This window comes from Panthera tigris, chromosome D1, assembly GCF_018350195.1.
Source record: "Panthera tigris isolate Pti1 chromosome D1, P.tigris_Pti1_mat1.1, whole genome shotgun sequence".
Lineage (NCBI taxonomy): Eukaryota > Metazoa > Chordata > Mammalia > Carnivora > Felidae > Panthera > Panthera tigris.
In genome coordinates this window covers 111,167,677-111,194,742 of record NC_056669.1, presented here as the reverse complement: position 1 = coordinate 111,194,742, position 27,066 = coordinate 111,167,677, and the positions used below count along the sequence as shown (strand labels likewise).

At 64.0% G+C, this 27,066-nt stretch overlaps 1 protein-coding gene across 12 annotated transcripts in view; it reads right to left on the bottom strand.

Annotated features, from left to right (window-relative positions):
* ANO1 (anoctamin 1) overlaps nucleotides 1-23,549 on the bottom strand; it is an 81,966-nt gene extending 58,417 nt beyond the window's left edge. For 11 of the 12 annotated variants that reach the window (XR_006208497.1, XM_042958982.1, XM_042958986.1 and 8 more), the window contains exons 1-5: nucleotides 23,408-23,533; nucleotides 15,927-16,259; nucleotides 4,308-4,406; nucleotides 3,372-3,523; nucleotides 1,892-1,946 (exon numbers count right to left, since the gene is read on the bottom strand). Coding sequence is in view for 11 of the 12 variants with exons in the window: in XM_042958982.1 (XP_042814916.1) it covers nucleotides 1,892-1,946; nucleotides 3,372-3,523; nucleotides 4,308-4,406; nucleotides 15,927-16,259; nucleotides 23,408-23,515 (747 nt within the window). In the remaining variant the exon portion in view is untranslated. Of the gene's footprint in view, nucleotides 1-1,891; nucleotides 1,947-3,371; nucleotides 3,524-4,307; nucleotides 4,407-15,926; nucleotides 16,260-23,407 lie in introns of all 12 variants that reach the window. The other variant, XM_042958992.1, reaches the window with a different exon arrangement.
* Between the last annotated feature and the right edge of the window lie 3,517 nt (nucleotides 23,550-27,066).

The window sequence follows — 27,066 nt, the reverse complement described above, 5'->3', positions numbered from 1 at the left end:
CTCCACAACCGCCCATGGATACATGAGCAAACCACTCAGTCAGGTGGCCCCCTCCCTGTCACCTCCCGAAGCTAACTGGTGGCCCCGTCCTGACCTCGCGGATCCTCCCCTAAGTACCTCCTCCCCATCCATCTGGGGTCACGGCCCCCCTCATAACCACATCCACCTCCACTGGCTGTCATCTTTCTAAGGACACACCTGATCACAACCCAAACCTTGCTCTGCAGCCTTCTGTGGCTCCCTAGTGCCAGAGGCTGAAAGCCCGAGTCCCAAGACCGACATGTCCGGCCCTTCCTGCTGATCCTGACTCCTACCCACGTGCACACTGGGCGACCCTGATGCCAGGAGCACGGGGGGTAGGGCGGGGGGAGGCGAGAGGGGCTGTTGACCGCCATACCTTTGCCTAGAATGACCTTCCCCCAATGCCGGAGACCGTCAGGTCTCAAAGACCATGGGGCCGGACTAACCAAGGGCAAAGTTCTGGACGGCCAGTTTCTCTGGGGGTTGGCGGTTTACAAACTGGCCTTCGAGGTCTCTGGGGGAGGCCACCCCCAGCCCGGAGGTAAAATGGACCGCTCTGTCAGTATTTAGCACCTGTGACCTGGGGGTCAGGGGCGGAGCTCTATTACAGAGACCCCTAATGAGATGGGGTCTAGAGCTCTCCGTTCACCTATGTTCCCCCTTCCTCAGCAGTGTGAATTCACGAATTTGCACCCTGCCCTGTACTTCTGGGGGCATCCTGGCAACCCCAGATCATGCAAAAAGCGGGGGCACGCGCACATGCTGAAACCGACACGTGACTCAGTCTCCCTAGCTGGCCGTCCCGACTCTCGCCCATTTCATGGTGACAAAGAACCGTGGCTGGTCCTCCTCCTCTCCCGTGCTCGAAGTCGGAGGGAGACGCTCCCCCTGATGGCTACCTGGCGGCCCCCAGCTATGCCAGAGGGCCGATGTCCTTGCATAAACGAGTTCCTTCTCGTTTATTGTTATGAGACTTCATTGCCAGGATCAATCAGTAACACGCTGAGTGAAAATCACGCTGTGCCCAGGTCACCCCGCGTGGAAGTGAACCACCGCCCTTCGAGCAGGAAGCCAGAATCATCCTCGTTCTGACGCAGGCTCGGTGTCTCCGGAGGTCACGAGGCTGGGAGGGGACCGAGGGCGGAGGGCACCCAGATCTGCCTTCCCGAGCCCCCCTCGCCAACGCGACCGGCACCGCTGTCCCGCGCCCGGCCACCTGCCGGCCAGGGGACGCAGCCGCGAGGGGCAGTTATCTGTTCAAGGCCAATGGCTGCTCCCCCCCCGCCCCCCAGCCCTGCACGTCTCCCCTCCAGGCTGGGCTTTCTGGGCAGGGGAGGCAGCGGCGGTGGCCTGGCTGCGAGGTTAATTTCTGGTGTAGAGGAAAGTCGGGTCCCGAGCCGCGCGTGGCCCAGCCTGGCTGGCAGACAAGCCGGTGGCTGATGCATAAACATTAAACCGATACCTTGAAGAGGGCAGGGTGGCCTGGTCAGATCTCCAACTCCAGTGCATTCCTCTGGCACAGCCCCCACAATCTACCCCGACCCACACAGCTTTGCCCCCCTGCCATCGCTCCTGCTGGGACTGCCTGCCTGGAACCCTCCGGGCCTGGGCCCCCACGATCTCCACTAAGGGCAAGGGCAGGGAGGCGGGGGAGAGACGCTGAGGGGTCTAGAGGCTCTCCTCCTCCCGAGGAGGGGCGGGGGCTCCCCCTGGGCCCCTGAAGCCTCCCCGTCTCATTATTCTAATTATTGCTGTCGCAGGCAATTAGAGCGGCCCTCCACCCGAGGCGTTCTGCCGAAATGGAATCATCACCCGTGTGTCCCCGGGGCCCCCCTGCTGGTGAGCCAGTGGTTCCCACGGCAATACTTACTATCGTGCTTCGGGTTTTGCTGTCGAAAAAGGAATCCTTGTCAGACAGGTCAAATCTGTTGAAACATTGGGCAGAAACAGACACACAGTTCACTGGGGTCACGGCTCTCCCGGTTTCCAAGGCCCTGGGAGGCCACGCTGTCCCCAGGAGCCGTGACCGTGAAATTGGGCAAGCTCCGTTCGGATGCCAGGGGTGAGCCAGCCCTGGGCGTCTGGAACGGTCCGTTTCGTCCCTCTGCCCCCCTCCGGGAGGCCCGCACACCCACGCCTCCCTCCTAAGGATCTGCTTCCTTCTGACGACACCCCCAGTCTCTGCTTCAACCGATGATGCCAACCCACCCTGGGATGTGTTACCCGCTCCCCCAGGCACTCAGGGTACAGCCGGGGAGGGTGGCTTTGTCCCCATGGAGCCTGCAAGCAAGCTGGGCTTGGGCAAGGGTGTCAGCCAGGGCAGAGCCGAGGGAGGCTGGGGCGTGGGGTGGGGGTGGGGTCCTAGAAGGAGGGCGTCTCCCTCAAAACCCGGGGCGCCCCCGTCCTGGAGCCCCCCTCCTGGAAGGAGCTGGGCTGGGGGCCACTTTTTAAAAACTTCCTATCCCTGGCAGGATCGAGAAACACAGCGGAGTGCAGCACGTGGTCCTTGCCCTGTGACTAATACATCTGCCAGAGCAGGAGCCCCAGTTCTGAACCGAGAAACAGTTCTCCACGCCCCGGGAGACCAGTGGCATCTTGGCGACACCCCCGCCCCCGCCCCCGCCCCGAGCTTGAAATCCACGTCCCACTGGGCCCAGAGCCCGAGCCCTCGCTGTTCCATCACTGCTCACACCCCAGCTGTGTCCTGCGAGGCCCCATGGAAGCCGCAGCCACCAGCGACCCAGGGGGCTACGCCCCACTGCCCCTCGGGAGCCGAGTAGGAGGGAAGGTTCCAGAACAGGTGCCAGGCAAACCTGCTGGCCGCGAGTCCCTGGGGCGTCAGGACTCCAGCTGGGGCTGCTTTTCAGCTCCTGCCTCCCGGATGGAGCTCGGCAGCCTTCGGGAGGCACGGTCAACCGGACCCTCCCACTGGAACACATCCCGAGAGGGACGGAGAGGGACGGAGCGGGGCGGGAGGGAGGAGGTGCCCAGATCACCGCTTTGGGGCTTCGGGCCAAGGTGCAAGCATGCTCTCACTCGAGCCCACCCGATTTTTCCTAAGCGTCCCCCGGCAGAAGGACAAGACTCTTCGCCTCACAACTCCTCCGTGGACGGTGACCTTGGAGAGCACTCTTGAACCTCTTCTGTGCTCAAGAACCATAGGCTCTTATGAGGATGTGCTTCTGGGGCCGAAACTCCCACATCCCTGGGTGATGGGGAGCTTCCTTCGGCCCCAGGGGACTGGCCTGCAACCTGCATGTCTCAGGTCACCCACCGCGCTGCGGGGGCCACCCGGCAGGGCCCTCTGGGAAGGGACGAGCGGGCGGGGGGAGGGGTGTTTCCCCACTTACAGGTGCTGCTTCTCCCGGGAGAAGGGGTAGGACAGTCTCTTTGTGGTCTGGGGTCTGTGCCCTGCCACCTTGGGCTGGATGGGGTCCGTGATCTTCTGGAGCACGGAGTTGATCTTTTTCAGGAGGCCACGGGTCTCGTTAATGTGATACAGCTGCAGAGCAGACCGGGAAGGGGGGAGTCTGCGTCATCTGCTGAGCCGTGACCCTCGCAGTCTGTTCTCAGAAGGTCACAGAACTGCCCCTCCCCCCCGAGATGGCAGGTCCTGGGAACAGAGCTCCGGGATGGGCCAGAAGGCTCCCTCCGCGCCTGCTTTCCAGACAAACCCAGCGAGCCCGGCCGAGTCCGAGGAGAGCCCCGAAAGTGCACACCCTCCAGAAAACCTGCCCGTGGACTTCCCTTCATTTCAAAAGAGGTAATCCAGACGGTCTCAGTGGACCCGAGCAGCCGGGGGCTGATTTACGCCCGAGGACAGCTCTGCTTCCTGCCTCCCTCTCTGCACGCGAAGGTAAACACGGACGCCTCGCTAAGCTTCAGGAACACGCTGTCAGGCCGATTCCCGGCCGGAAGTTTTTGGAGATTACAAAGAAAAATCCCAGCAAGCTAGGAAACGTAATTAAAAGGAGCCTGATGAATTAGCCGAAACACCGCAAGCAGGAAAAGCAAGACTGAGAGGCCTGTGTTTGTGTTTATAGCAGGTTCCTCTGACCCCTCTGCCCACGCCGATCTCTTGCTGGGGTTTGGTCCGGGGTCTCTAAAGGCCCCCTCGGGGCCGCCCCACACCCCCCACAGTCAGGACACGGGAGCCCACGGCCCTCGCTCGGCTTCTCACCACAGCCGAGGAACCCCCCCCCCCAACCCGACCCCCCCCGGTGGCATTTCCCCCTCCACGTGCCCGTGCGACACTCAGACCTCGGGGCAGGAACGTCAGCACCAACCTTCTTCGTCGGCATCTTCAGTTTCAAAAACTCGGCTTCTCTGCACAGCACGTTCCAGGGCGCGTGGATTTTTACAAATCCAACCCCGTGAATTTTAGTCTAGGGAGGAGAGAAGTGCTCGGTCAGCGCGGAGAGCCCGGGGTCGGGGACCGTCTTCCCCCTGGGGCACGACCGCGGCTGCTGGGGTGCTCGCTCACTCCTCCTGGCCCCCCTCCCTGCAGGGCGCCCGGCAGCCAGAAGGGCCTGGACCGGGGTCCCGGACTCCGGGACACCTGGGGCATTTTCAGGGACTCCAAGCGGCACGGCCACAAAAGAGGACCTTTCACAAGGGAGCTTGGGCCCGTTTGACCGGGGGGATACACGAGCCGCCCGGTGTCCCCGAGCAGGGACGGGCAAAGTGGAGGCGTCCCCACCCCCCAGCTGGATGTCTTCCCTCCGTGGGGCCAGGCCACGTCTCCACCTGTGCCCAGCGGACCCCCGCGGTCCCCCTGCGGCCCCTGCGTCTGCACCCGCTGCCTCCACGCTCCCGTGAGCGGACAGCCCGGTACAGGGGCTCGAGGGCGGGCCTGTTGGAGCCTGGCACCCCCCGAAACTGCTGAGAGCTCGGAGGAGGAGTCGCTTCCCCCTGGGCCAGCGGGACTGAGGGACAGCGAGGAACGGCCCAGGGCTACGGGGGCTGGCCGGCCGGGAGCTGCACGGCCAGGGGCTTTATCAGTGTGGACACCACGGCCCTTCACGGCGGCAACACGGGGCTTGGGGAGTAGAGTCACGGCCCAGCCTCCCCCCAGAATAAAAGCAGCACACGGTGCCTCAACGCCCCCCGCCCCCCGGCCCCGGCTGTATATCCAGAGGGAAAAAGCCTGAACCTTGGAAAGATAGGCGCATCCCACCCTCACGAGCACCCTTCACACCGGCCAAGACAGGGGAACCACCGCGTCCAAAGATGGACGAGCGGGGAGAAGACGCGGCGTGTGTGCACGAAGGAGGATCACAGGCCACGACGTGGCAGAAATCCCGCCATCTGCCACAGCGTGGACGGACCCGTGCCTTCTGCTCCAGGAGACAAGGCGGAGAAAGAAAACACCCCGTGGGACCCCCGACACGCGGGATCTTCGACGGCGGGTTTCACAGAAGCAGAGAATCAACCGCTGGCTGCCAAGGGAGGTGGGTCAGAGGCTACAAGCTGGCGTTAAAGGAACACGGGCTCTGAGGTCCCCGCGCAGCACGGCGATGCCAACACCGCGGAGATCCGATGCCAACACCGCGGAGATCCCCCACGGCGGCCGCGTCCGAGATCTCACCTGGGCCACCGCCCCGCCCCTGTTGGTGAGACACGTGAAGCCTCCGACACCCCTCGACCTATCTCCGAGCCCCTGAATTCTGGATCTCGATTCCCTTGGTGGCTCCAACAGCCCCAAGGAGGTGATACGAGGCGTGTGCAACATAACGGACGTTCTGAGCGCCCCGAGATAACCAGCGTGCCCCGTGGTGGTGACGTCACCGCGACCAAAAGCGAAGAAACACGGCTCGTCTGTGAGCCAGAGGCGCCTACGGCAGAGGGGCCCGCAGCCCACCCGACTCCTCGAGGGGTCCCCCCACCCCGGGCTCAAAGGCCGGGCTGCCCCAGAGGTCCCGCCCGGCTCTCCTTTCCACGGTCCTGAGGCGTAAGGGGACCGACCGGGAGTCTTGGCAAAAGGGGCCCAGGATGTGGAAGGGAGGGTGTCACCCGCGTGAGCCCAGCATCCAGACTCGGGCCCAGGCTCCGTGTCGCGTCCCCAGCCCGGGAGTGGGCACAGCGCGTGGCTTTGTTGCAGGTTCGGGGGGAGAAACAATGGGGCCAAAGTCACGTGGGGAAGGATGCTAAGAGGAACATCCTCCGTGGGCCAAATACACCCGCCCACCAGCCCGCGAAGCCGAAATTCACAGGAACCCAGGAGAACGCGGGCAGCTGGGCGGCGGGAGGCAAAGCTTCCAGGTTGGCACAGACAGTGACAGGCGGACCCCACCTGCACCCGGCCCGGGGAAGGGGGCCCTCCCCGACGCCGAGCTCCATCTGGGGCTTCCTCCCCATCCCAAGAGAGGGGGGCAAATGCCCTCTGGCGGAATCCCAGCCCGCCCCTCCTCTGCCAGAGCCCCCACTCCCCTCGGGGGCCAGGGGAGTCGTCCTGTCCGGGACCCTGGCCTCAGTGCCACCGCACAGGCCTCCTCTGTGCTGCCCCAGCACGAGGGCCGGTCCCGCTCAGGGGCCTCGGCCTCCCGGCCCCACTGCCCACGGGCACGGCGCACGCGCCCCACACGTGCTCGTCCAGTGAGGGGACGAAAGCCAGACACAGGAGGAACGACCGTGACGGTGCTGAGACCCGCTTGGCGCACGGGTGTGCATGGACTCAGCCCGAACACAAGCCTGGGGGGTGGGGCTGGGCCTCACTGCTGTCCTCGTCTTGGAGCTGGGGACCCCGGGCAGGCTCATGACACGCACTGCGCGGCTTAAGACGACGCGGATTCGTTCTCTCACGGTTCCGGGGCCGGAAGTCTAAACCGAGCTGCCCTCGCGGCCACAGTCCGCCCGGAGGCTCGAGCGGGAAGGTCCTGCCTGGCCCCCGCCCCCGCCACCACGTGGCCTCACCTGTGTGCCTCCATGTTTCAAACCCCTCCTTTCTCTTCTAAGGACACCTGTCATTGGGTGGAGGGCCCGCCCTAAATCCCGGGTCGTCTTGCCCAGAGACCCTGAACTCCATCCACAAAGACCTTTCTTCCAAGCAAAGTCACGTTTGCAGGTGCCAGGTGGACGCGGCTTTGGGGGCCACCGTTCAGCCCGCCACGCGGGTCTAGAGCTGCAGCTCTGAGCCCCGCAGGGCTTTGTGCAGGGAGCCTGTCTACGTGGTCAGAGGAGCTTCCAAGAAGCCTGGGCCCAGGAGCTGGGGCCTGAAGTTGCCTCAGAGCGACCAGCCAGGACCAGGGTGCTCGGGACAGAGGCCCGACGGGTGAGGGCTTCAGGGGCCCCAGGGTGCCGTACCCAGCGCAGGGGGCTCTGGGGAGCGGAGCCCCCATCCTCCTCCAGGGCCGGCGGGTCCGGCAGGCACCGGATGAGGTCCTGAGGTTGGGCGGCCCGAGTCAGCACCCTGTCCCAACCCTGTGTGTCTCTGGCGAGTGATTCAACCTCTCTGAGCCCGTTTCCCCATCTGCAAATCTCTGCAGCATAAGACTTGCTGCATCCTCAGGGCAGCCCCTGGTGCCCCTGGCGTCCCCACCCAGCCCCCCGGCGGGCAGGAGAGGTCACTCTGTTACTTCTGCTCAGGAACGCCTCCCCTTGGCCACGGGGCAGCCGAGGCCACGCGGCTAACGTGCACGGGCGCCCTTGGCCAGCAAGCCCGGGGAAGCCCCGGCGGGCACCGAGATCTGAGAGGCCGCAGGGCCCCGGATCCCGGTGACTCACGGGCGCGGGCCGACCCCGCGGGGCACCCGGGGCGGGGGGGGGGGGGGGGGGATGAGTGACCGTCAACAGCCCACACGCAGCAGGAGGCTGTCTTCCCGTGTCACAGACCCGGGTCTATTTCTGGGCACCGCTCACCCACCCGCAAAGACCCGAAATCAACTCTCCTAAGTCCCACGGAGATTTGTGTGGATAGCGACGAAGGAGCTGGTGCCTGTGGCCGGCCTGCCTGGGAAAGCACGCTCCTCTGTTTACGTGAGCAACGAGGTCTCTCCCAGGAAACATCTGGCGGGATTTGGGAAAGGGGCCGTGTGACCAGTTCGGAAAAAACACATGTGGGATGTTCTCGGACGTGGTGCCCGGCCTGACCGCAGTCCGCCCCCAGCGGGAAGAAAGCGCCAGAGGGCCGGGTCCCCGTTTCCCCAGCCGGATGCCCGGAGCAGCGAGGGGCGGGAGCGCCCGCAGGCCCCTGGCGCTGTCCTGGGCAGGGGCAGGGGCAGGGCCCCCGGCGCCCAAGCCGAGGACATGCCCACCTGGCCAGGAGCTCTCCGGGCGCAAACCAAGGACGTTCAAGTCTCTGTTCTGAGCCAAACTCGCAAAAGCTGTGACCTCGCCAGAACTGTTTCCAGCACTTTCCTTTCAGAAGGAAGCAGAAAGTCACAAACCAAACAAAATAACATCCCCACAGGGGACTCGCGGAGGTTGAGCGCCGCAAGGGCTCCCCCCACATCCCCACGGCCGCCATCTGGTCGCGGCCTCCTCCGGCAGCTGAGGGCTCGGGGATTGCTGGAAGGTTCTCGGCAGCAAGGACCAGGCATGGGCGGTTTCTGGTTGCCCTTGGCTCCCCAGAGCGCTCCGGGCAGCACCGTCTCCTCGCCCCCCTCTGACCCCCAGGCCGCTTCACGCCCCGCAGGCACCTTTCTGGCTGCCGCAGGGAACTGACTGAGGGAACTGAGGGTCCCCAGGGTGCTGGTGGCACCAGAAAGGTCTCCACGGCAGCTCCCTCCCTGTGTGCTGACCCTGCCCCGGCTCCACGGGCGCTGGCTCTGCTGTCCCCAGCAGGGACGCCTGAGCTCAGTCCGGAAGGGGAAGCCCAGGAGGGGCTCAGGCTGGCCCCCCGACCACCACCCGGGCCTCAGCTCCCGACGAGGACCTCGCGACGCCCACCTGGCACAGGCCCCCTCCAGACCCTGCCCTCGGAATGCCGGGCCTGCCCTCGGGGAGGGGTCCTGTTCTCTGCCACAAATAGGTTTTCGTGGCCCGTGACGCCCGGTGCCGCGTGTTCTGCCAGGCGCATTTTCCGCGGCACGGGTGTCTGTCTGCTCTTCTGGTCGGCACCAGTGTCCCGCACGGATGTGACCTGGAACACTGGTTCTGGGCCAGAGATGTCCGCGTGGCTGACCACGGATCCCCTGATCCTAGGGACGGAGAGGGTGCCTGGTGCCCTGGGTCCCTGAAGCAGGTGCTCGATGACGCTTGCCGAGTGGGCCGGGGGGAGGAGGGCGAGGCCACCCCTGCCGAGCACCCGCAGGGCGCAGCCTGGGGCAGTCCCCTCCCCGACCCGCTGGCAGGTACCGCCGTGCCCTGGCTCGGGGCAGCTCGACCCTGATGGGTTCACACCTGCCCCCCACCCACATGGCGTCCCGGAGTCACCCTCCGTCACCAGGCGTGTGGTCCGCTAACGGGCATGCCCCGCGTCACAGTCTCTCTGCTGACCACGTCTATGCTGTCCAGGAGGAGCGGTCACGTCGTGCACTGGGGCAACCACGCCTCCTACACCATCACACCGCTGCCACCAATCAAAGCTCAGGTGAGCTGGGGGGAGGCCGAGAACGGGAGCGAGGACAGGGCGGGGGGCATCTGTACCCCCAGTCCCTGACACGGGCTCTGCCCCAAGGCCTGGTGTGCTGAGGGAATGAGTGATAAATAAATCACCAAAAATAGTCATTTGCGGTCCTTGTTCTGTGAAAGGCAAAAAGTAAATAAAATGAACGTCACAGCCTCAAAGGAGCTCAAGGGGTAAGAGCAGGGCGCTGATGGGCTCAGAAGGCTGACCAAGGCTGGGCCGTTCCCAGGGCGGCCCCAGGCCCACCCCCTGGGGAGCTGGACACCCCTGGAGATCCCCAGGAAGGGCCCTCCCCCTCCACACACGGGCAATTGCAGGGAAGGCGGTCGTGGTGCCGGGCAGAGCAGGAGAAGGGGGAGGGGAGGAGGTGGAGATCGCCCTGAAAAGTCCTGGCCCCCAAACTCCTCGGATCCAGTGCATCCGGGGACCTCAGCCTGTGACCTTGGTTCAAGGTGGTTCCAGCTGTAACGCCCTCAGATGGGTGATGCAGACAAGCCCCAAGCCTCTCCGGACAAGGGCCCCTTCCTCCCAGGCCTTGGGGGCCCCCGGGCATGTAAAGGGCAGGGGCCGGCGGACGAGAGGGCGAGGCGCCCCAGGATGAGAGGCGGCCGGGGAGAACGTGCACAAGTCCTTCCCCCCCCCCCCCCCCCAGCCAGGGGACACAGAAAGGATTACATGGATCACAAACCAGCCATGTTTACCTCGTTCAAAGAAATAAACGTCAAGTCAGAAAGGTCCCGCAAAGGACAGGAAACCACGGAAAAAGTGACACAGCCAATTTGGGAAAGAACCAAGCAGAACTTCCAGAAACAAAAACATGTCATAAGGAGCCCTAACGCTCAGCAAACGTGTTTGAAGATCCTCCCTGCCTGCAAGGGGAGGGTCAGAGGAGTCGGTGAAGCGTCCGACTTCGGCTCGGGTCACGATCTCACGGCGCGTGGGTTCGAGCCCCGCGTCGGGCTCTGTGCTGACAGCTCAGAGCCTGCTTTGGATCCTCTGTCCCCCCCACCTCTCTCTCCCGGGACCACGGCAACCCTTCCCACCACCAGCCACAGTCACCTCGTGTCAGTGTGGTGCACGAGGGGTCCCCACGCACCAGAGGACCCTGCCCTGCCCAGATATGCCTTCTGATTCCCGTCGGGCGGGAGGGGTCCCGGGGGGCTGCGGGCAAGGAGCTGTTTGCTTTCCAGCCTTCCCCCAGCACTCCGCGAGGAGGGAAGGGCCATCGTCCCCATTTCACAGGCGGGAAAACTGAGGCCCAGAGAGGAGAAGCCCCCCGGCTGCCCCGGCCGAGCGGGTCTGAGCCTCACTGGGAGCTCGGAGGCCGACCTCCCCGCCGCACTGTGCACCCCCGAAGCTCGTCTGGAAACAGCAGCCACTCCTCCTGACTCGCTTTTGAAAGGCAACATCCACGCTAACAAAGATGGGAAACCGTTGCCTCGGGGGCCACGTCAGCTCTGGGGCAGGCATGCCGAGAAGCGCCGGCCGGCCGGCCTGGGTGCAGAGGTGAGCCCCCGTCAGCAGCATGAAAGCAAACAGACGTGACAGGGTTCCTGCGTCCGTGGCCTCCACAGCTCTACCAAAACCAGGGTCAAGTTCAACCCCGGGGCAGGATGGGCCCCAGCCACCCCAGCACACACAGCCGGGACTTGAGCGCGTGGCCTTCTCGGCAGTGACCCGCGGACATAAATAATGTCCGGCAGGCTTTGAGGCCAGACTTGAAAAACGCTGACGGGTTTCAGTGGCAAGGAAACGTTGTCCTCCGTTTGGTGGGAAGCCCGGACGCTGGCCCCGCTGCGGTGGGTGGGGAGGGGGCGGGCACCGCCCTCCCTTCCCGCCACTTCCTGTCATGCCGTCCTGGGGCCTCTGACACGGGAGCCCTCCTGAACCTCGTGTCCAAAACGGACGTGTGGGGCCACCCTCCGGATCGCGGCACCGAGGCCTGTCCGCCCCGGGGTCTCTCCCTTCCCGGCGTCTGGGACGTGGTTTCCAAATGGGGTTCCTCGGAGCCTACGGTGCCTGGGGGAGGACAGTGCGGAGGGGAAAGATGGGGGACCCCCGGCCACAGGCTCCACCTTTACTGTCCCGTACCCGGGGTGGGGGGGGGGTGTGAGCGACAGTGTGTCTCCCGTGCCCCGTGCGCCCTCGGCCCAGCATAGCCACTGCTGGGGTCTCTGTCCGGGGCTGCCTCTGGGGGACCGAACAGTGCACGGCGGGGGGCTCGCGTGGACACTGGGGGGCCCATCTCGGGGGATGCTTCTGCTGGCTCATGGAGGAAAAGGCCTGCCAGCTCCTCACAACTCCAAGTACGTTCCGGGCTCCTCAGCCACCGTGCACCCTGGGAGCTGGTTAGAGACGCTGCTCAGGCCCGCCCCCGGCCTGCTGAGTCGGAGCGAGCATCCCGACGGGACCCCCCCCCCACCCCGAGCGTCCCTGTGCGTCTCCGGGCCCTGCAGCCGGACAACCTGCCCGAGGCCGGACCCCGCCCTCCAGACCACCTGCCCCGATCTGCCCCCAACCACGAGCCACGCCTCTCCTGCCCGCCGCGGGCACCGCGCCACCCCCGAGATGCCCGCTCCAGCGCAGCCTCAGCTGTTGCAGTGGGTGCGTGGCGTCCCCCCAAAGAGACGTCCACGTCCTAAGCCCAGAATCTCAGACGGGAGCTTATTTGGGTATAAGACTCTGCAGATGTGCTCAGGTTAAGACGTGGTCACAGCGCGGGAGGGCAGGCCCTTACAAGCAAAGGAGACACACGGAAGGCGGCCCCGCGGAGGCGGAGGCTGGAGGGGCGCGGCCACAGCCCAGGGATGCGGGGGCCCCCTAAGCTGACGGAGGCAGGAAGGACCCTGCGCTTGAAACCTTCAGAGGGAGCACGGCCCTGCCGAAACCTCGATTTCGGACATCTGGTCCCCCAAACCGTGAGACTCAATCTGTGGTCATTTGTTCGGGCTGCCCCAGGGCACTAACCGGTCCGCGTCCCTAGGACATCATCCCAGGACGTCTTCAAAGCAATAAACCTCCTGACTTGGGAGAAAGGCCCCATTGGGGGGCACATTCTGCCCAGGAGCAGTGCGGCCTTGCACGCCCGCTGGCCTCTCGCGGAGCAAAGGCAGGTCACGTCCGTGCCCTGGTGACCTCTGCGCAGCTGCCCGGTCGTGGCCGCAGAAGGCTGGGCCAGCAGAGTGCAAGAGGGGCCCTCCTCCGGGGCACCTGGGCGGCTCAGTCGGTTGAGGGTCCCACTCTTGATTTCGGCTCAGGTCATGATCCGGGGGTCATGGGATCAAGCCCCGCGTAGGGCTCCGTGCTGGGAAGCCTGCTTGAGGTTCTCTCTCCCTGCCCTCCGCCCCCCGCCCCATTTCTCTCCCTCCCTCTTTTCCTCTGCCTCCTCATCCAGGCTATCGATGTAGGGTTTCTCCACCAGGAGTGATACTGGCTCCTGAGGACGTCTTGAAACCTCTGAAGCGTTTTGGTGATCGGGACCTGGGGCGCCACTGGGGCATGGCAGAAGCCCCTCCTTGAAGAGTGACTCCCCACCTCGCGAGCGTTTCAGTATCTGATGGAACGCATAGGTTTTTCTCACCAGGAAAGCGCACCTAAGCCCCGGTGCCGCTTCCAATCGGGTCAGCTTGCACAACTGGGTTCTCCTGGGGGCTATCCTATTTCCAAAACTGCCACCCTTCGCTCCTTGTAATCGGAGCACACACACCCCCGGGAGTGACTCATTAGCCAGGACGTCTCTCCTTGAAATCAAGGCGACAGCCGAGGTCTGCTAATCACGCTGGCAGGGGCCGGCACACACCTCAGCGGCTGCGCCCAGACGGTCTCTGAACAGATTCTGGTTCTGCCCGTGTCCAGCAGGGCGGGGGGAGGCACCAGGCTGCGGCGGGCGGATGGTTTTGCCAACCGCCTTGGGCCCTGGCCATCTCCGATGGAAGCTCGGGGGTGAGAGGGGCCCTCGTAGAACACGGTTTATGACTCGAGGGACCCCGGGAGGGAGACGACATGGCCTGGCTTCAGCCGCTGGAGACTGGAGCCGCCCGGTGCTGCTTTCGCTTTTAAAACGACCCACATCCACTGCTGAAAAACCTCTTTTAGCCATAGGGCAAAACTTTCAATGAAATTCTTAGGTCTTATTGGGAAAACCGGATCTTTTGTGGGACAGTGACTACCATATCTCCATTTCCTTTTTTTTATTATTATTTAAAAAAATTTTTTTTTCACTTTTGAGAGAGAGAGAGAGAGAGTGCTTTCGTCAGTGGGGGAGGAGCAGAGAGAGAGGGAGGCACAGAATCCAAAGCAGGCTCCAGGCTCCGAGCTGTCAGCACAGAGCCCAAAGCAGGGCTCAAACCCACGAGCCGTGAGATCACGACCAGAGCCAAAGTCGGACGCTCAACTGGCTGAGCCTCCCAGGCACCCTTCTGTGTTTGCTTTCTACTTCAAAGTCACGATCACATCCTGTGAAGTTTCAAGAAAGGCATGTGTGTTGCAGTGGACTTGGAAAGGCTCCTCCCCCTCCTCCAGATGAACCATAACACGTGATTTAACGTTAACGACAGCCCAGGATTTGCCTCGTGCCAGACTCGAGTTAAGCCCCTGCCCTTTGCTCACGATCACCCACTGACACAAAGACGACCGCCGTTCCACGCTACAGATGGAGAAAGTGAGGCCCACGCGACCCCGTAAGCCTTGCGAAGGGCAGGCCAAGGCTCTGGGATCTGGCCGGGGTCAGTGCGCATTGCCACACCTGGGGGGGGCCTTCCGGGCACAAGACTCTGAAGCCGTCGTCGGGAAAGAATGACGGGAACAGGGAGCGCATCCCTTAGCGGACGGACCAGGCACAGGTAGCTCGGAGCCCAAGCTCGCCCAGCAGCCCCTCCTGCCTCCGACGGAGCCCGTTGTCTCCTCCAGCTACGAAGCGCCACGTCAGAGCTGAGCCCACACAGTGGCCACGCTGTTCGGACAACAGCACGGGGCTGGCCGGGCGGAACGTGCCGGAAGTCAGCGCACCGACGGCTCCCCTCTTCTGAGCGGCCCAGGGCTCAGGTCTCAGACAAAGTGAGGAGACAGAAAATCCCAAGGGACGGGCACTGCGCGCCCTGCCCTCGAGAGAGCCCTCTGCAGTCTCCTTAGGACCCCGAACATCAAAGCTCACAGGCCCCTCCAACGGGAACCACTCCAGCCGCAGAAATCAACCCCCGCCAGGGAGCCGAGCCTCCGAAGGAGAAAAGTCACCCAGAGAAATGCTCTGTGTGCAGCACGAGATCCCTCGACCGCTAGGTCAGGGGAGAGAGAGGCCCCACCACGCGTTTCCGGACGCATTCGGGGCCAGCACTCTGAGCGTGTCGGGAAAGGGCGTTCACACCAGCTGACTCCACCGACTGGCTTGCTGGTCGGAGGACCCCAAAGGCGTCCCTCTCGCCAGACCCAAAGCATCCATCATTTAAGGACGCGGTGGTTCTCGATGATACGCGGCAAACTGAAACCAACTTTTAAACACGCACCGTTGGCTCACGACTCCCTCAGGCCGCCTGCTGACTACTCGCGCTGCTCTTAACGTGTCGCAGAGACCTTTGCTCATTCTCGGCCAGTCTGCACGGTGACAGCGCTGTGGGCGAGGGGCCTGTCCCCGCAGTGCTCGCGGAAGGAACCCCCCACCACCCTGTGCACAGAGAGGTTAAGGAGCTGGCAGGGGAGGGCACGGCAAGCTTGCCGAGAAGTGGAGGGAAGCACCGACTGTCCCAAGGGCTGCCGAGGCCCCGCTCCCGGCCGCTGCCCAGCCTCCCGCCACCGGGGCGGCCCTGCACCCCGGGTGACTCAGCCTTTCATTCTCCCCAGAACGCTTTCCTTCGAAAGATGCTCAGGCTTTGCCAGGAACAGGCATTCCAGAAAACGGTTTTATGGTCGGGGGATTTCAGAGCACCAGAGCCCCCAGAGATCAAGCCAGACTGACCTCCCCACCTGACAGATTGAGAAACTGAGGCCCCAGAAGGGCCGAGGTCAGTCTCCAGGAGAGCTTCATCCTCAGTCCCTGGGGAGGGGCACGTCTTCCTTAGGGAAGGACGTGACCAGAGCAGGAAATGCCCTGACCCCGAAGGCCAGCCCCTCCCCGAGAGCAGGTGTCTCCGGGGCTGGTGGGTGCGGGTTGCTGGCTGGGGGGTCTCCCCCAAACCCGAACAAGCGATTTCTGCCCAACCTTAACAGGAGTGGCCTTTGCGTCGGCCCTTGTCGGAGAGCGGGCTAAAGCCAGGAGGACCCCTCGCCGCACTGCCTTCTGGACACGGCGCCGGGGCCCCGGCCGGCCTGCGCACCCCATGCGCCCACAGGAAGCGGGGACAGTTACCTCCTCGTCCCGCTCCAGCTCCAGGCCGGCCTCCAGGAGGTTCCCCTCGTACTCCTCCCTGCGGAAACGCTTGTCGTCCTCATGGTAGTCCATCGGGGGCTCGGGCCCCCCCGCCGCCCCCACGTCCCCCTTGCCCGGCAGCGGCTGGTCCTGCCTGGTGCCGCGGGCTGCGGGGGCCGCGTCGCCGTGCTGCACCCTCCTGGCCAGGGTCCTGCTGCCCGAGGGCCTCTTGGGGTGGTACACCAGGATGTAGTCCACCTTGCGTCTGCCGTCCCGGAAGTAGAGGCCGTGCTTGCACTCGGCGTCGGGGTCCACGGACAGCGAGTTCAGCAGCTGCGAGGGGAGGACAAATCACCCCTGTCAGACCGTCAGGGGCGGGCCCGTGGAGGGGAGCGGGGTCCTAACCGCCCGAGCGCCCACCCTGGGGCCGGCAGGGTGGGCGCACGGCGGCCCCGTCTCCGTGGAGCCGGCGTTCGAGGGGACGTTCGCCGTCACGGATGCAGGGAGGCCGGGCCGGACCCCCCACCCCCCCACCCCTGCTCGGGAGGCCTCCCGGTCAGCGGAGGTGGAGCGGGCTTGCTGGGAGGGCCCGGCCTGCTTGCAAAGGCGGCCAGAAAAAGTGCAAGACCACCCACCCCCTCCAACCCGGGGAAGTGACCTTTATTCGCTTCCCCAGGGTCCCCAGCCGGGGCGCTCGGGTCCCGTGCCTACAGATCTCAGCCTTTGATGGCCGGCGTGCAGGGTAACTTCCCGGCAGCATGGCCGTGGGCCCTCGCCTGGCCCGGTTCCAGCTCTGACGCCAGTTAGCTGTGTGTTAGTCTGGGTCCCCCAAGGCCAGAGCCTGAGTTGAGTGCGTGGGTTCAGAGGTTTACCCGAGAGGTCGTCTCGGGGGCCAGAGTGAGGGTGAGGGGAGGTGGGCACGGAGGGAGGGGCTGAGAGAGGCGGGCTGCAGGCAGGGTCACGGCCTGGGGCAGCCGGGCTCCATCCTGGGTGGTTGTCTACCTACTCCTGGGCATTAATTCCACTTCCCAGGTGGCCTCCACCTGCTCCCGCACCAGGGGGTGCCCTGGGGTGGGCCGAGGGGTCGGGGCAGGGCCCTGACAGGGGCTGCTCTGCATGGATTTGCTTGCCTCGGTTTCCCTGTCTGCCTGAGGGGCTCTAGGGGGCCAACGAGACAGAAATGGGGGACTGAGGAGTAAAAATTAAAACCGCCAGGCGCCTGGGTGACTCAGTCAGTTAAACGTCTGACTTCAGCTCAGATCACGATCTCACAGTTCGTGGGTTCGAGCCCCGCGTCGGGCTCTGTGCCGACGGCTCGGAGCCTGGAGCCCGCTTTGGATTCTGTGTCTCCCTCTCTCTGCCCCTCCCCGCTCACGCTCTGTCTCTCTCAAAAATGAATAAACGTTAAAAACACATTAAAAACCTCAGCACAGCTGCACTGCCACTAACACTCAACGCGAATTTCTAGAACTCCAGTGGGATTTTGCTGGTTGCTGAGGGCAGACAGGTTAATCAGCAAACGGGTCTTCGGCAGGAAGGGAAAAGAAAGAAAATCATGCTGGAAGTAGCCTCGTGAGCAGCTCTCCTCAGAGCCGAGCCTCAGTCCTGCAACCTGACCTCCCGGCTTTCACCCCATTCCTGCCATCAGTCCTAGACACGCACCTTCAGCCAAGAATGAGGCCCCCCCCCCCACAGGGCGTGAGCCTGGCACGTGGCTGAAGGCAGGCCCCAGGCCCCATGGTTCGAGGACAGAGCTGTGCTCAGAGTCTCCCCACAGGGTCGCCTGGAGACCCAGGATGCCCCCCGACCCCTGCACTGGGCTCCAACGGGCCTTGCACGTGGTCAGGAGAAGCCTGATGGTCAGGAGACCATCAGGGCTGATGGTCTGTGTTAGGTCCGAGGTGCAACAAGGACACCTGGAGGGCGGGGGCCCCCGTGTGATCATTTCCTTCCAAATGTCCGGCTCGGGGGCAGCAGGGAGAGAGGAGAGGGAGAGAGGCAAAGTGATGGATGCACACCTGGAGGGAGAGGGGCGTTTGGGCCTCACCCCTGGTTAGGGAGGGGGGCGTCATGCCCCCCCCCCCCCAGTCGCAGTCTCCCCGGCTGGTATCAGGATGCTCACAGCCTGACAGGGCGCGGCCTGCACCCAGGGCCGGCAGGTGGCTGGACGTGAGCGGTCGATTTCCACCTGCAGCGACTGGGAATCTAGGGTCACCTAGGTGGCCTTCACGGGACCTGGCAGTGTGGATGCCCAGCTGGCTTGCTCTTACGGGTGTCCATCCGGAGACTCGTGGGTGAGCAAGGGCCAGGGACCCACCTGCGTGGGCAGGGTGGGAGGAGGAGGGGAGAAGGGAGTCCCAGCCCCGCCAAGCCCCGCACGGGACACGTCCGCCAAAGACCCCAGCCTCTTTTCAGGGTCCTGAGAGGCAGGAAAGAGCGGCTCTCCTCCTCTCCTCTGGGAGGCAGGGGGGGATACAGCACAGGTAGGGAGGCTGAGCCCAGCCCCGAGTCCCGTCTGCACACCCAGGGCACCCTCCCCCCCCCAGTAACTGGGACAGGGCCGACACTCTTCCTGAGCTCAGGGCACGTCCTCTCACTGAGTCCTGACCTGATGAGGGAGCACTGTGGTACCGTGGGCAGGACTATTTCCCACACAGCGGGTGGAGGCTCACCCGTGGGAGGAGGTCAGCCCACGCTGCGGGGGCCGACTGCCTTCTCTAACCTGCCTGTACCGACTTCCCTAGCTTCCTCTCCCCACTCCCGCAGGCTCTGCCCGAGTCGGGACATCCGTGTCCCCTGTCCTCGCCTCCGCACACGCCGTGTTCCCTCCCTGCAGGTGCCTCCCTGCTTCCCGGACGTGGGGCCAGTCCCCATCCCCAGTGCTCCGGGGGCCCCCGGTCACTCCGGCCAGCGGAGTCTCTTGGGCTGGGGCTGTCTTGGGACCATCTACTCACGAGGTGTTAACTCCCAGGAGCAGGGCGGTGGGATCCCCAAAGCCGGGCCAGGGACCCCCCTTCACACAGCTCCATCTAGAACCAGCTACACACACAAGGGGCTTGGCACCTGCCAGGGGCCCTGCAAATGCTCCTGGGTGGCTGGGATAATGCCTAGTATTGAACAAAGTGGACAAAAAAAAAAGCTGTAGTGAATGGGGAGGAAATTCAGAGTGAGCCCGTCAGGTCAGAGGGCAGGAAAGTGGGTCTGGGGACATCCAAGAATCCCCCACCAACACGAGACAGGGAAAAGTTAACCGGGTTCAAAACTGAACACTAACCATCTGTCTGCTGGGGCCCGATCGTGACCTTTCAGGGCCTTTGTAGTCTGGGGGAGAGAAAAAATGTCCCTGAAACATCTCCCTCCACCTGGGGGGAGCGGCACGGAGGCCCCGTCAGGAATGGCTGTCCCTTCTACCTGCATTCCAAGACCAGCTGAGCACTTAGCTGTGCTACCCCAGGTAGCTCCTTCTGGAACCTTCCTCGCAAAATGAGGGCCAGGGGAAATAATAAAACCCCCCTCGTATAACACGACTTCCCTCAAAGGGTTACTGGAAGGATTAAACATGTCTATACACAAAGAGTTCACACCAGGCCCCGGCATATAAAGAACCCACAAGAGGAGTGTGCTGTAAGTGGAAACTGAGACAAGAACAGATAAAGAAATAGGGGAGGGCAGGGGAAAAACAATCCCATGGTCCAAGTGGACCACAAGTGAAAGACGGTGGGCTGCCCCGTGGGGACGGGCAGGAGACAGCCCAAAGCACTGGTGCGAGAGTCCCTGATCTCTCTCAGGGCCTGGCCCGGTCACTGATTTGTTGTGGACCAGGGGCGTTCTCTGTTGGGGTCTTAGTTTTATGAAATGGGGGCGGTCCTATCTGAGTAAGTGTAAGGGCTTAGCAACCTTTACACAGAAGGTGTGGGTTCCCTTCCTACCATACTGTATGCAGATCAGAGAGCGATTCTGAGCTGGCTATAGAAGGAGCTGGAGAGGGAGTCGCAGAGTAAGGCCACGGGGGCGGCCGTGGTGGCCATGTGTCTCCGTGGGGCCCTTCCGTGACGCGGGGCAGTGGGTGCTTTTCTCGTGCAGGACGGGACGAAGCGGTGAAGATTTAAGTTGCAGCAGGGAGGTCACGGGTTAGACTGTATGTGCAACTTTCCAGTGCGAAAAAAGCTTGAAAAAAGCCTCGAGACCTTCTCCTCTCCGTATCCTCGAGAAAGGGGCAGGTGGCCCCTCGGCACACCTTTCTTGAAGGCGGGGGATCTGTCATTCAGCTTTTTGACGCCTGGCGCCGAATGCGTGGTTAAGGAACGAACGAGCGCACGCATACATAAAGGGCCACCCGAGCTGGGGCTCTGCACAATTCCCGGCGGGCGTCGCCAGGTCAAGGGTACCGGAGCTGAGACCCAGCCGGGCCAGCAACGGTGACACCACACGCCCCAGCCCCGAGCCTCAGTTTTTCCATCTGTAAGGTGGGGACAAAAACGTCCCCTCGACCTAAGTCACGGGATTCTTACGCGGACACGCGTCACGGGAGATCTGAAGGTATTCCAAGGATCATCCCCAGAGCGCCTGGCAGGAAGCGCTCCCGGAAGGAGCTTCCCTGAGGAGGACGGTAAACACGGTGGAAAAGAAACGACTTCCTGAGGTCACACCGGAGGATGTCAGGGGACCGGGGTCCCCTCCACGGCAGGCCTGCCCCAAGCGCCACAGACAGCGGGAGGGCAGCCTACGTCCGGTCCACACCTGCCTCTCTAAACTCTCTCCCCGAACTCCGAGAAGACGGCAGAAGAGGCGAGCTGGCCTAGGACCAGAATTCCTTTATTTGGCTTCTGACTTGGAATCGGAGCTCCAGGAGCCGAAGTCACACGTTCGTGTGAGATGGCCGAAGCCGGGGCAGGTCTAACTGGGGGCAAAGAGAAGCTGCTACGTTCCCTTGTTCCTAAAACGGGGAAAAGGAAACCAGCCACCTGCGAAGTTTCTTTCGGTTCTGGGACTCTTTCCGCGTTCACTTTCGAACTTCACTTTGCTCCCCCAAACGTTAAAGCTTAGATCACCCGCGCGACAAATGACTGTCGGGCGCTCCCCACCACCTCCACACGGATCGTCCCCGGTCGGTCGCCGACAGAGAAGCCCTCTTATTTTCCAGGCAGGTCGACACCAGGCCCGGGCACTTCTCTCTGGGGCTGTCTGGGCTTGTCGGGGCATACAGATCCGGGGCCGCCGACAGCCAGCAGGACGAAAGCAGAAACTCTCAAAGATAAACACAAAGAAAACTTAGCGAAATAAATTGCGTCCAACTTGGCCTCTGGCTCTTGAGTCGTTTCTGGCGCCTCTTGGTACAGAAACAACGAGCTGACTCTTATCCTGGAACCTGGGAATGGCAGGAAAAGTAGAGGCCCGGGGACTCCAGCTGGGAAGTGTAGCCTGCATGGGAGGGGAGTCCCGATGGCCAAGTTAAACTCCATCCATGCTGCAGCGGCACGTATGCAAGCTCGTCTGGGAACCGGATAGGAACTCTGTGACCAGCCCACGCCCTCCGGCCTTCACCGGGTGACTCAGGGTAATCACCGACCAACCGTCACTGGCTTGAGCTGTGCTGGGGATGCCCTTGGAGGCTCTCCCCATCGTGCTTCCGGCCCGCCCCGTAGACATTTCACCGGCAGGACCCTGCTCGTGGGGTCAGTGCCCCTGATTCACGGCCCTCCGAGCCCAGGGACTGCCCCGAAACCTGCCCATAGGAAGAGCCGTGTGCAAATTAAGAGGCGACAGTCTCGTCGGGGCTTGTCTACGCCTTCCCAGACCGTGAAGACCTCTAACGAAGGGCCAAGTCTTTGCAGATTTCGTGGCCCCCGCCAGGGTCGGGGGCAGACAGAGAGTTTCTGAATCCAGATAAGCAACAGGCCCCTGAAGTACAACTCCAGAGCCCAGGGCCGTTGTTAAGGGCTCGGCTCCCTATTTCAGACCCAGCCCATCATCAAGGGGAATTCGGTCTTCCTCTGGAATGCCCACTCCTCTCCACCTCTTTGGCTGGCATCATCTCTGGCGCCTTCTCACTGGTGCCCCCACACTCCCGCCTCTGGGTGTTGCCACAGGAGACAGACCTCTTTGTCTGGAAGGCCCCACCCGACCCCCATTACGGGTGGAACCAGCTCCTTCCCCAGGACGCTTGTTCCTCTGGCAAGCTGTCCATGACACCCGCTTCTGTGTCTAGGTCCCAGTTAGCTCTCCTCCCAGCTGCTGGGTGACCCCACTCCCGGCCTCAGCGTGCTCACGGGTCGTAGTAACAGCGCTTGCCCCCCAGAGTCGTCAAGATTAAGTGGGCTAATTCTCAGCTCCGGCCCCTTCTACGGGAGGGTCCCTCCGCCACCGTCCTGGGCCACGCTCCCGTCACCACTCACAAAGCCCCAGAGGGGTGCCGTTCCCCGTCTCGTTCCCCGGGGGTGCCCGCCGCCCGACCCGATGTGGGCACACGGTGTTTTTGCCGAAACGATGGCTCCGAGCTTCTGAGGCCAGTGGTATTTATCCCAAACAGACACCCCTCTCTCCATCAACACCCGCTCCCAATGCCCCCTGCATCTCTGTGCAAACCCCAGTGCGGAGAGGGCGCAGGGCCTGAGGGTGTCTGCTGTCCCTGGAACACTGAGAGCCGCCCTGCCAGGATCCCATCCCACAGGGGCCTCCCTGAACGCCGGCCGGGCTCTCCAGTCCGGGGCTAGGGAGGCAGGCCTGCATCCCCGCAAGGTCAGAGCCAAGAAACAAGGCTGGGGCCTCAGCGGCAGCCGCTATAGGGAAGAGCGGGGGAAGGAGAGTCTGATCTCTGGTCGGGAGTGAGCACCCCGGGGTCCCCTCTGCTCTCACTGAGGGCCCCTCTCAGCCCTTCCCTCCCGGGGCAAACTTCCTTCTAACTTTAAACCAAACCCCCTCACTGGCGAGTTCTGCCCTCCAGGGGTCCCCGTGACCTCTGGATCTGGCCCCAGAGGGAACGGTGGGGGTAGCAGGCCCCAGAGAGGGGTCCCCAAGCACGTGGCCAGCTGGCGCTAGCCTACGCGGCCGGCTTCCACTCCCACCAGGCGCCGGCTGGGGACGGGACCGGCGCGGAAAGAAGTCCGGTGCCACCGGCGTCCCCTCGCTGGCTGCCGGGTGTTGAGCGCTCCGAGCGGGGCACGGCGCGTCCCGGGGATTCCGCGTGCCCCAGCAGGTGAGCGACTCGCCGGAGGGTCCAACCCCAGAAGGGCGCGGCTGTCGCCACCGGGGGAGGGGGGGGTGCCGGAGGCTGCCACCCTCCGGCGGCGGGAGGCGGCTCCCCCCCTCCCCCACGGCGCTGCCCCCACCGGCCCCCACGACAGGGGGGGCGTCCCACCGGGGGGCCCAGCCGTGCCCCGGGGGGGGGGCGGCCCCCCCCACGCGCTCCGGCGCGCCCCCCCCCTCCCCGGACGCGCGCAGGTGAGCGGCCCTCCCTCCGGGGCGCGGCCGCCCGCACTCACCGTGCCCTCGGACGGCAGGTAGCCGATGTCCTCGATGGCGCAGATGTTGATGATGTGGACGCTGCGGTCCTCGGCCGGGAGCGTCGAGTACTTCTCGTTGACCCTCATCGCGGCCGCCTGTGCGCCCGGCCGGCCGGGCGGCGCGCCCTCCGCATCCACGGCCCCGGCGGCCTCTGCGGGGCGGACGGGGCAGCGTTGGCGCGCTCGCAGGGGGCCGGGCCTCCCGCCCCGCCCGCCGCCCGCCCGGCCCTGCCCTGCCCGCGCCCCGTGCGCTGCGGCCGCCCCCCTGCGGGCCCCGCGCGCCGCTGCGGCTGCTGCTGCGGCGGCCGCCGGGGCCGCCGGGGCCGCGCTGGGGCAGGGGCGGCGGCCGCGCGGTCAGAGTTTCCGAAGAAATTTAAACACAGGAAGAAAGCGCTCCGTCCCTGGGCCCCCTCCAAGTGTTCTTTTCACCCGGGAGGGCGCCCGTGCAGTTTTGGAGGGTGGCGGCGCTCCCGTCCCCCGGGGGGCGGGGGGGGGGCGCTCCCAACAGCCCCCACCTTCAGGAAAAGTCTCCAAACCTCGCCCTGCTCAGCGGCGGCGGGGTCGCCTTGCCTGGGGGAGAGGGAGGGGCTCCTGGGGTTGAAGTGGGAATGCCCGCCCTGGGGGACTTTTGCTACCACTCAGACACCTCCTCCGGGGAGCCTCCCCTGCTTCCTGTGGGCCCACCCTCTCCAGCTGGCCCTGGCTCCCTCTGCGGCTCCCTCCTCCGGGGCAAGCATCTCTCTGAGCCCCCATTTACGGGAGGCTTAGTGTCCCGTGACCGGGCACGAGCAGTCCCATTTTACGGCACAGTCTGGTCCTCACTTTGCAGCGGGAGGGGGGGGGCGGGGGGGGGGTGAGGGCTTCCCAGGGCCAGGGAAGGGGCCTGGAGTCCGTGCACGACACTCTACTGCCTCCCCGAGGGAGGGACGGTGACTTAGATGGCTCTCATCCCGGGATTCGCAGGGACCGGGCACACGGTAGGCAGGCAGGCAGGTAGGTGCTTCTCAGGACATGTTTTTAACCCTCCCTCCCGTCAAGAGGATGGCACAGGTCTCCAGGAGCAGCCGTGCTCGGGTTCGGCCCCCACCCCCACCCCCAGGGGGCCACGCTGGCAACCCTGCCCAGGGGAATGAAGTCTCCTTTTCCTCTGCCTCCCCACGTCTTGTTAGTTCCTCGGGGGGGGGGGGGGTGTACTGAGCGCCACCTCCTCCGGGAAGTCCTTCTGGATTGCCCCTCACCCAAGCGCTCGAGCCTAAGACCCACTCTGCACCTCGACCTCAGCACTCCCTTTCCTCCACCTCACTTTACGCCGGGTTTATTCCATACAATCAATGCTCAACAGCTGCTGGCCGGCCACCGAGGAACATCCAGGGCCTACAGAAGTGACCAGAAAGCTGTCCTCCGAGGTGGTGATGTTACCGGCACGCTTTGATGCCCAGGGTGGATTCTGGAATCACAGAGGACGGAGTGGGGGGATGGGGTGGGGTCCGGTTCCAGGTCCAGCACTTTCCGGCCCTGTGATCTCCGTCAGGCCCCCTCAGCCTCACAGAGGCTCCGTCCCGTGAAAGTCACGGGTGCGTGAAGCTGTGTTCGGCTCAGCACCTGGCACGGGGAGGCTGGTCTCGTCACTGTCGTGACCTTCCCTGCTCCCTCACCCCTCACCCCCATTTAGGCTCGGGTTTGTGAATTTCTTGAACTCGGAGAGGTGAACATCTACGAGGTATGATTTGGGAGAAAGGAGCAAAAACTAGAATGCCTCCATCCTGGGGACACTGAGAGTCCCCAACGCCTGGGAAGTGGCACCCGACTGCGGACCGAGAGCGCTCTGGGGCGCAGCGGCTGGGCGCTTCTGGGAAATGCCGGGTGGGGCTCAGTCTCTCAGGCGAGGCCGTGCCCACCTCCCCTCTGTGGCTTTGCCCAGGAAGCTGGGCTTCACCTGTGTCCGTGGTTGATGACGTGGCCAGGTCCGGACACGTGTGCGCTCGCAAGGCATCACGTTTCTCGGCCACACGTCGGCCGATTTCCTTGCTCTGCCCCTGGCCTTGCATTCTGCGCCCTCTCCCGACCCCCAGGCCGCCGGGTGCACAGTGTGGAAACGCTCGAGCAGACGGAGGGGGGCGTGCAAGGTGGCCTCTGTGCAGAGCGGAGAGGACAGGCCAGCATGGATTCGTTCCGTCCCCAGGGCCACTTGTGGCCCGGGCCGGGACTCTGTGGGTCTTGGGATCTCGGGGATCCGAAACGAAAACCAGCATTCCCCGCCCCCTGCCCCCAAACCAGGGAAGTCGGAAGGCCTCCCTCCCCGGTTTCCCGCCTCGGCTGTCCTGCTGGGACTGGGTCTCTACCCTGAGCCGCTAACTGCTCGTAAACCGGACCTCTGGAAACACTGGTGCGTTGGTTTCGCACTTTCTGCTTTTTGCCTCAGTGATTCTCATCGTTCAAAACCCAGAGGGGCAGATCTCGCCAGCCGGATTAAGTCCCCGCTCACGAGTTAGTAAAAACCCAGTCTCATTGGTCTAAATGGTGCGTTTCATTATGGGAAGTTCCGGGCGTCAGCGCTCGCCCTACTTTGCCGCGACGCTACCCTCTCGGGCTGTTGTGATGTCCACCGCTGTTATGCTCTCACGTCTTGGCCGACATTTGAGTAATCGCCAGGAGCACAAGCACGGGGTGACAGGGCAGCGGGCAGGGGGCCGAGCTCGCAGTCAGCTGCAAGACAAGCTCCCTTTTAAGAGGCTCAGGGGGCCGGCCAGCGACATTTATTTCCCCTCCTTGCCATTGCCCACGAGAAGGGACTCCTTGCTCTGTGCCCTGCCCAGCCGCACCTGCCAGGGCACCCCCCGGCCGTCAGCAGCCTAGCGAAAAGGTAAACAGGCCAAGCTTTAGAAAGGGAGGCAGGTCAGGTGAGCCCCAGGTCACCCGTCCAGGCCCTGGTGAGCCCAGGTCAAGGGTTATTCGAGCGATGGCCTCTCCTAACGGGGCGCCCTCGGGCTGGGCTTCTCGGAGGCGCTGCTGACATCTGGGCTGGCTCGCTGTTTGTCCCGGGGAGCCAGGCTGTGCCCAGTAGGAAGGTCAGCGACATCCCTGGCCTCTGCCCACTAGATGCCGATAGCAGCCTCCCTCCCAGTGTGACAACAACAAATGTCTCCAGACATCGTCAGATGTCCCTGGGCGGGGCGGGTGGGGGGCAACCCCCCCCAAGGTGAGAACCACTGTCCCCAGGCTCCCCGTTGGCCCCTGCCTGCCTCTCAAGACCCGCAAGGCTGATCTTACCACCCACGTCCTCAGATGGGAGGGCAGAGGCCGGGAGAGGTGATGTCCTTGGCTTCAGGCCCCGGCCGGGAGGCAGATCTGCCTTTCCATCTAGCTCTCCTGACCCCGCAAACCAGGGCTCGTTCCGTGAATTCAACACGCACACACGCCCACGCACGTACACGCATGCACGCGTGCACACACGGGACTAGACCGATGAAGCAGGAGATTCAGTTTGTTTTCACAAAATGCACACGTGGCCCTCGGGCTGCCCGCAGCCGGTGGAGGGGGTCGTGCTGGCTCTGGCGGTCCCCACAGCAGGACAGCCCTCGCCCCAGTACCCGTCTCTGCACTCAGCGGTGCTAAATAAATGTTGTTGACTCACGCAG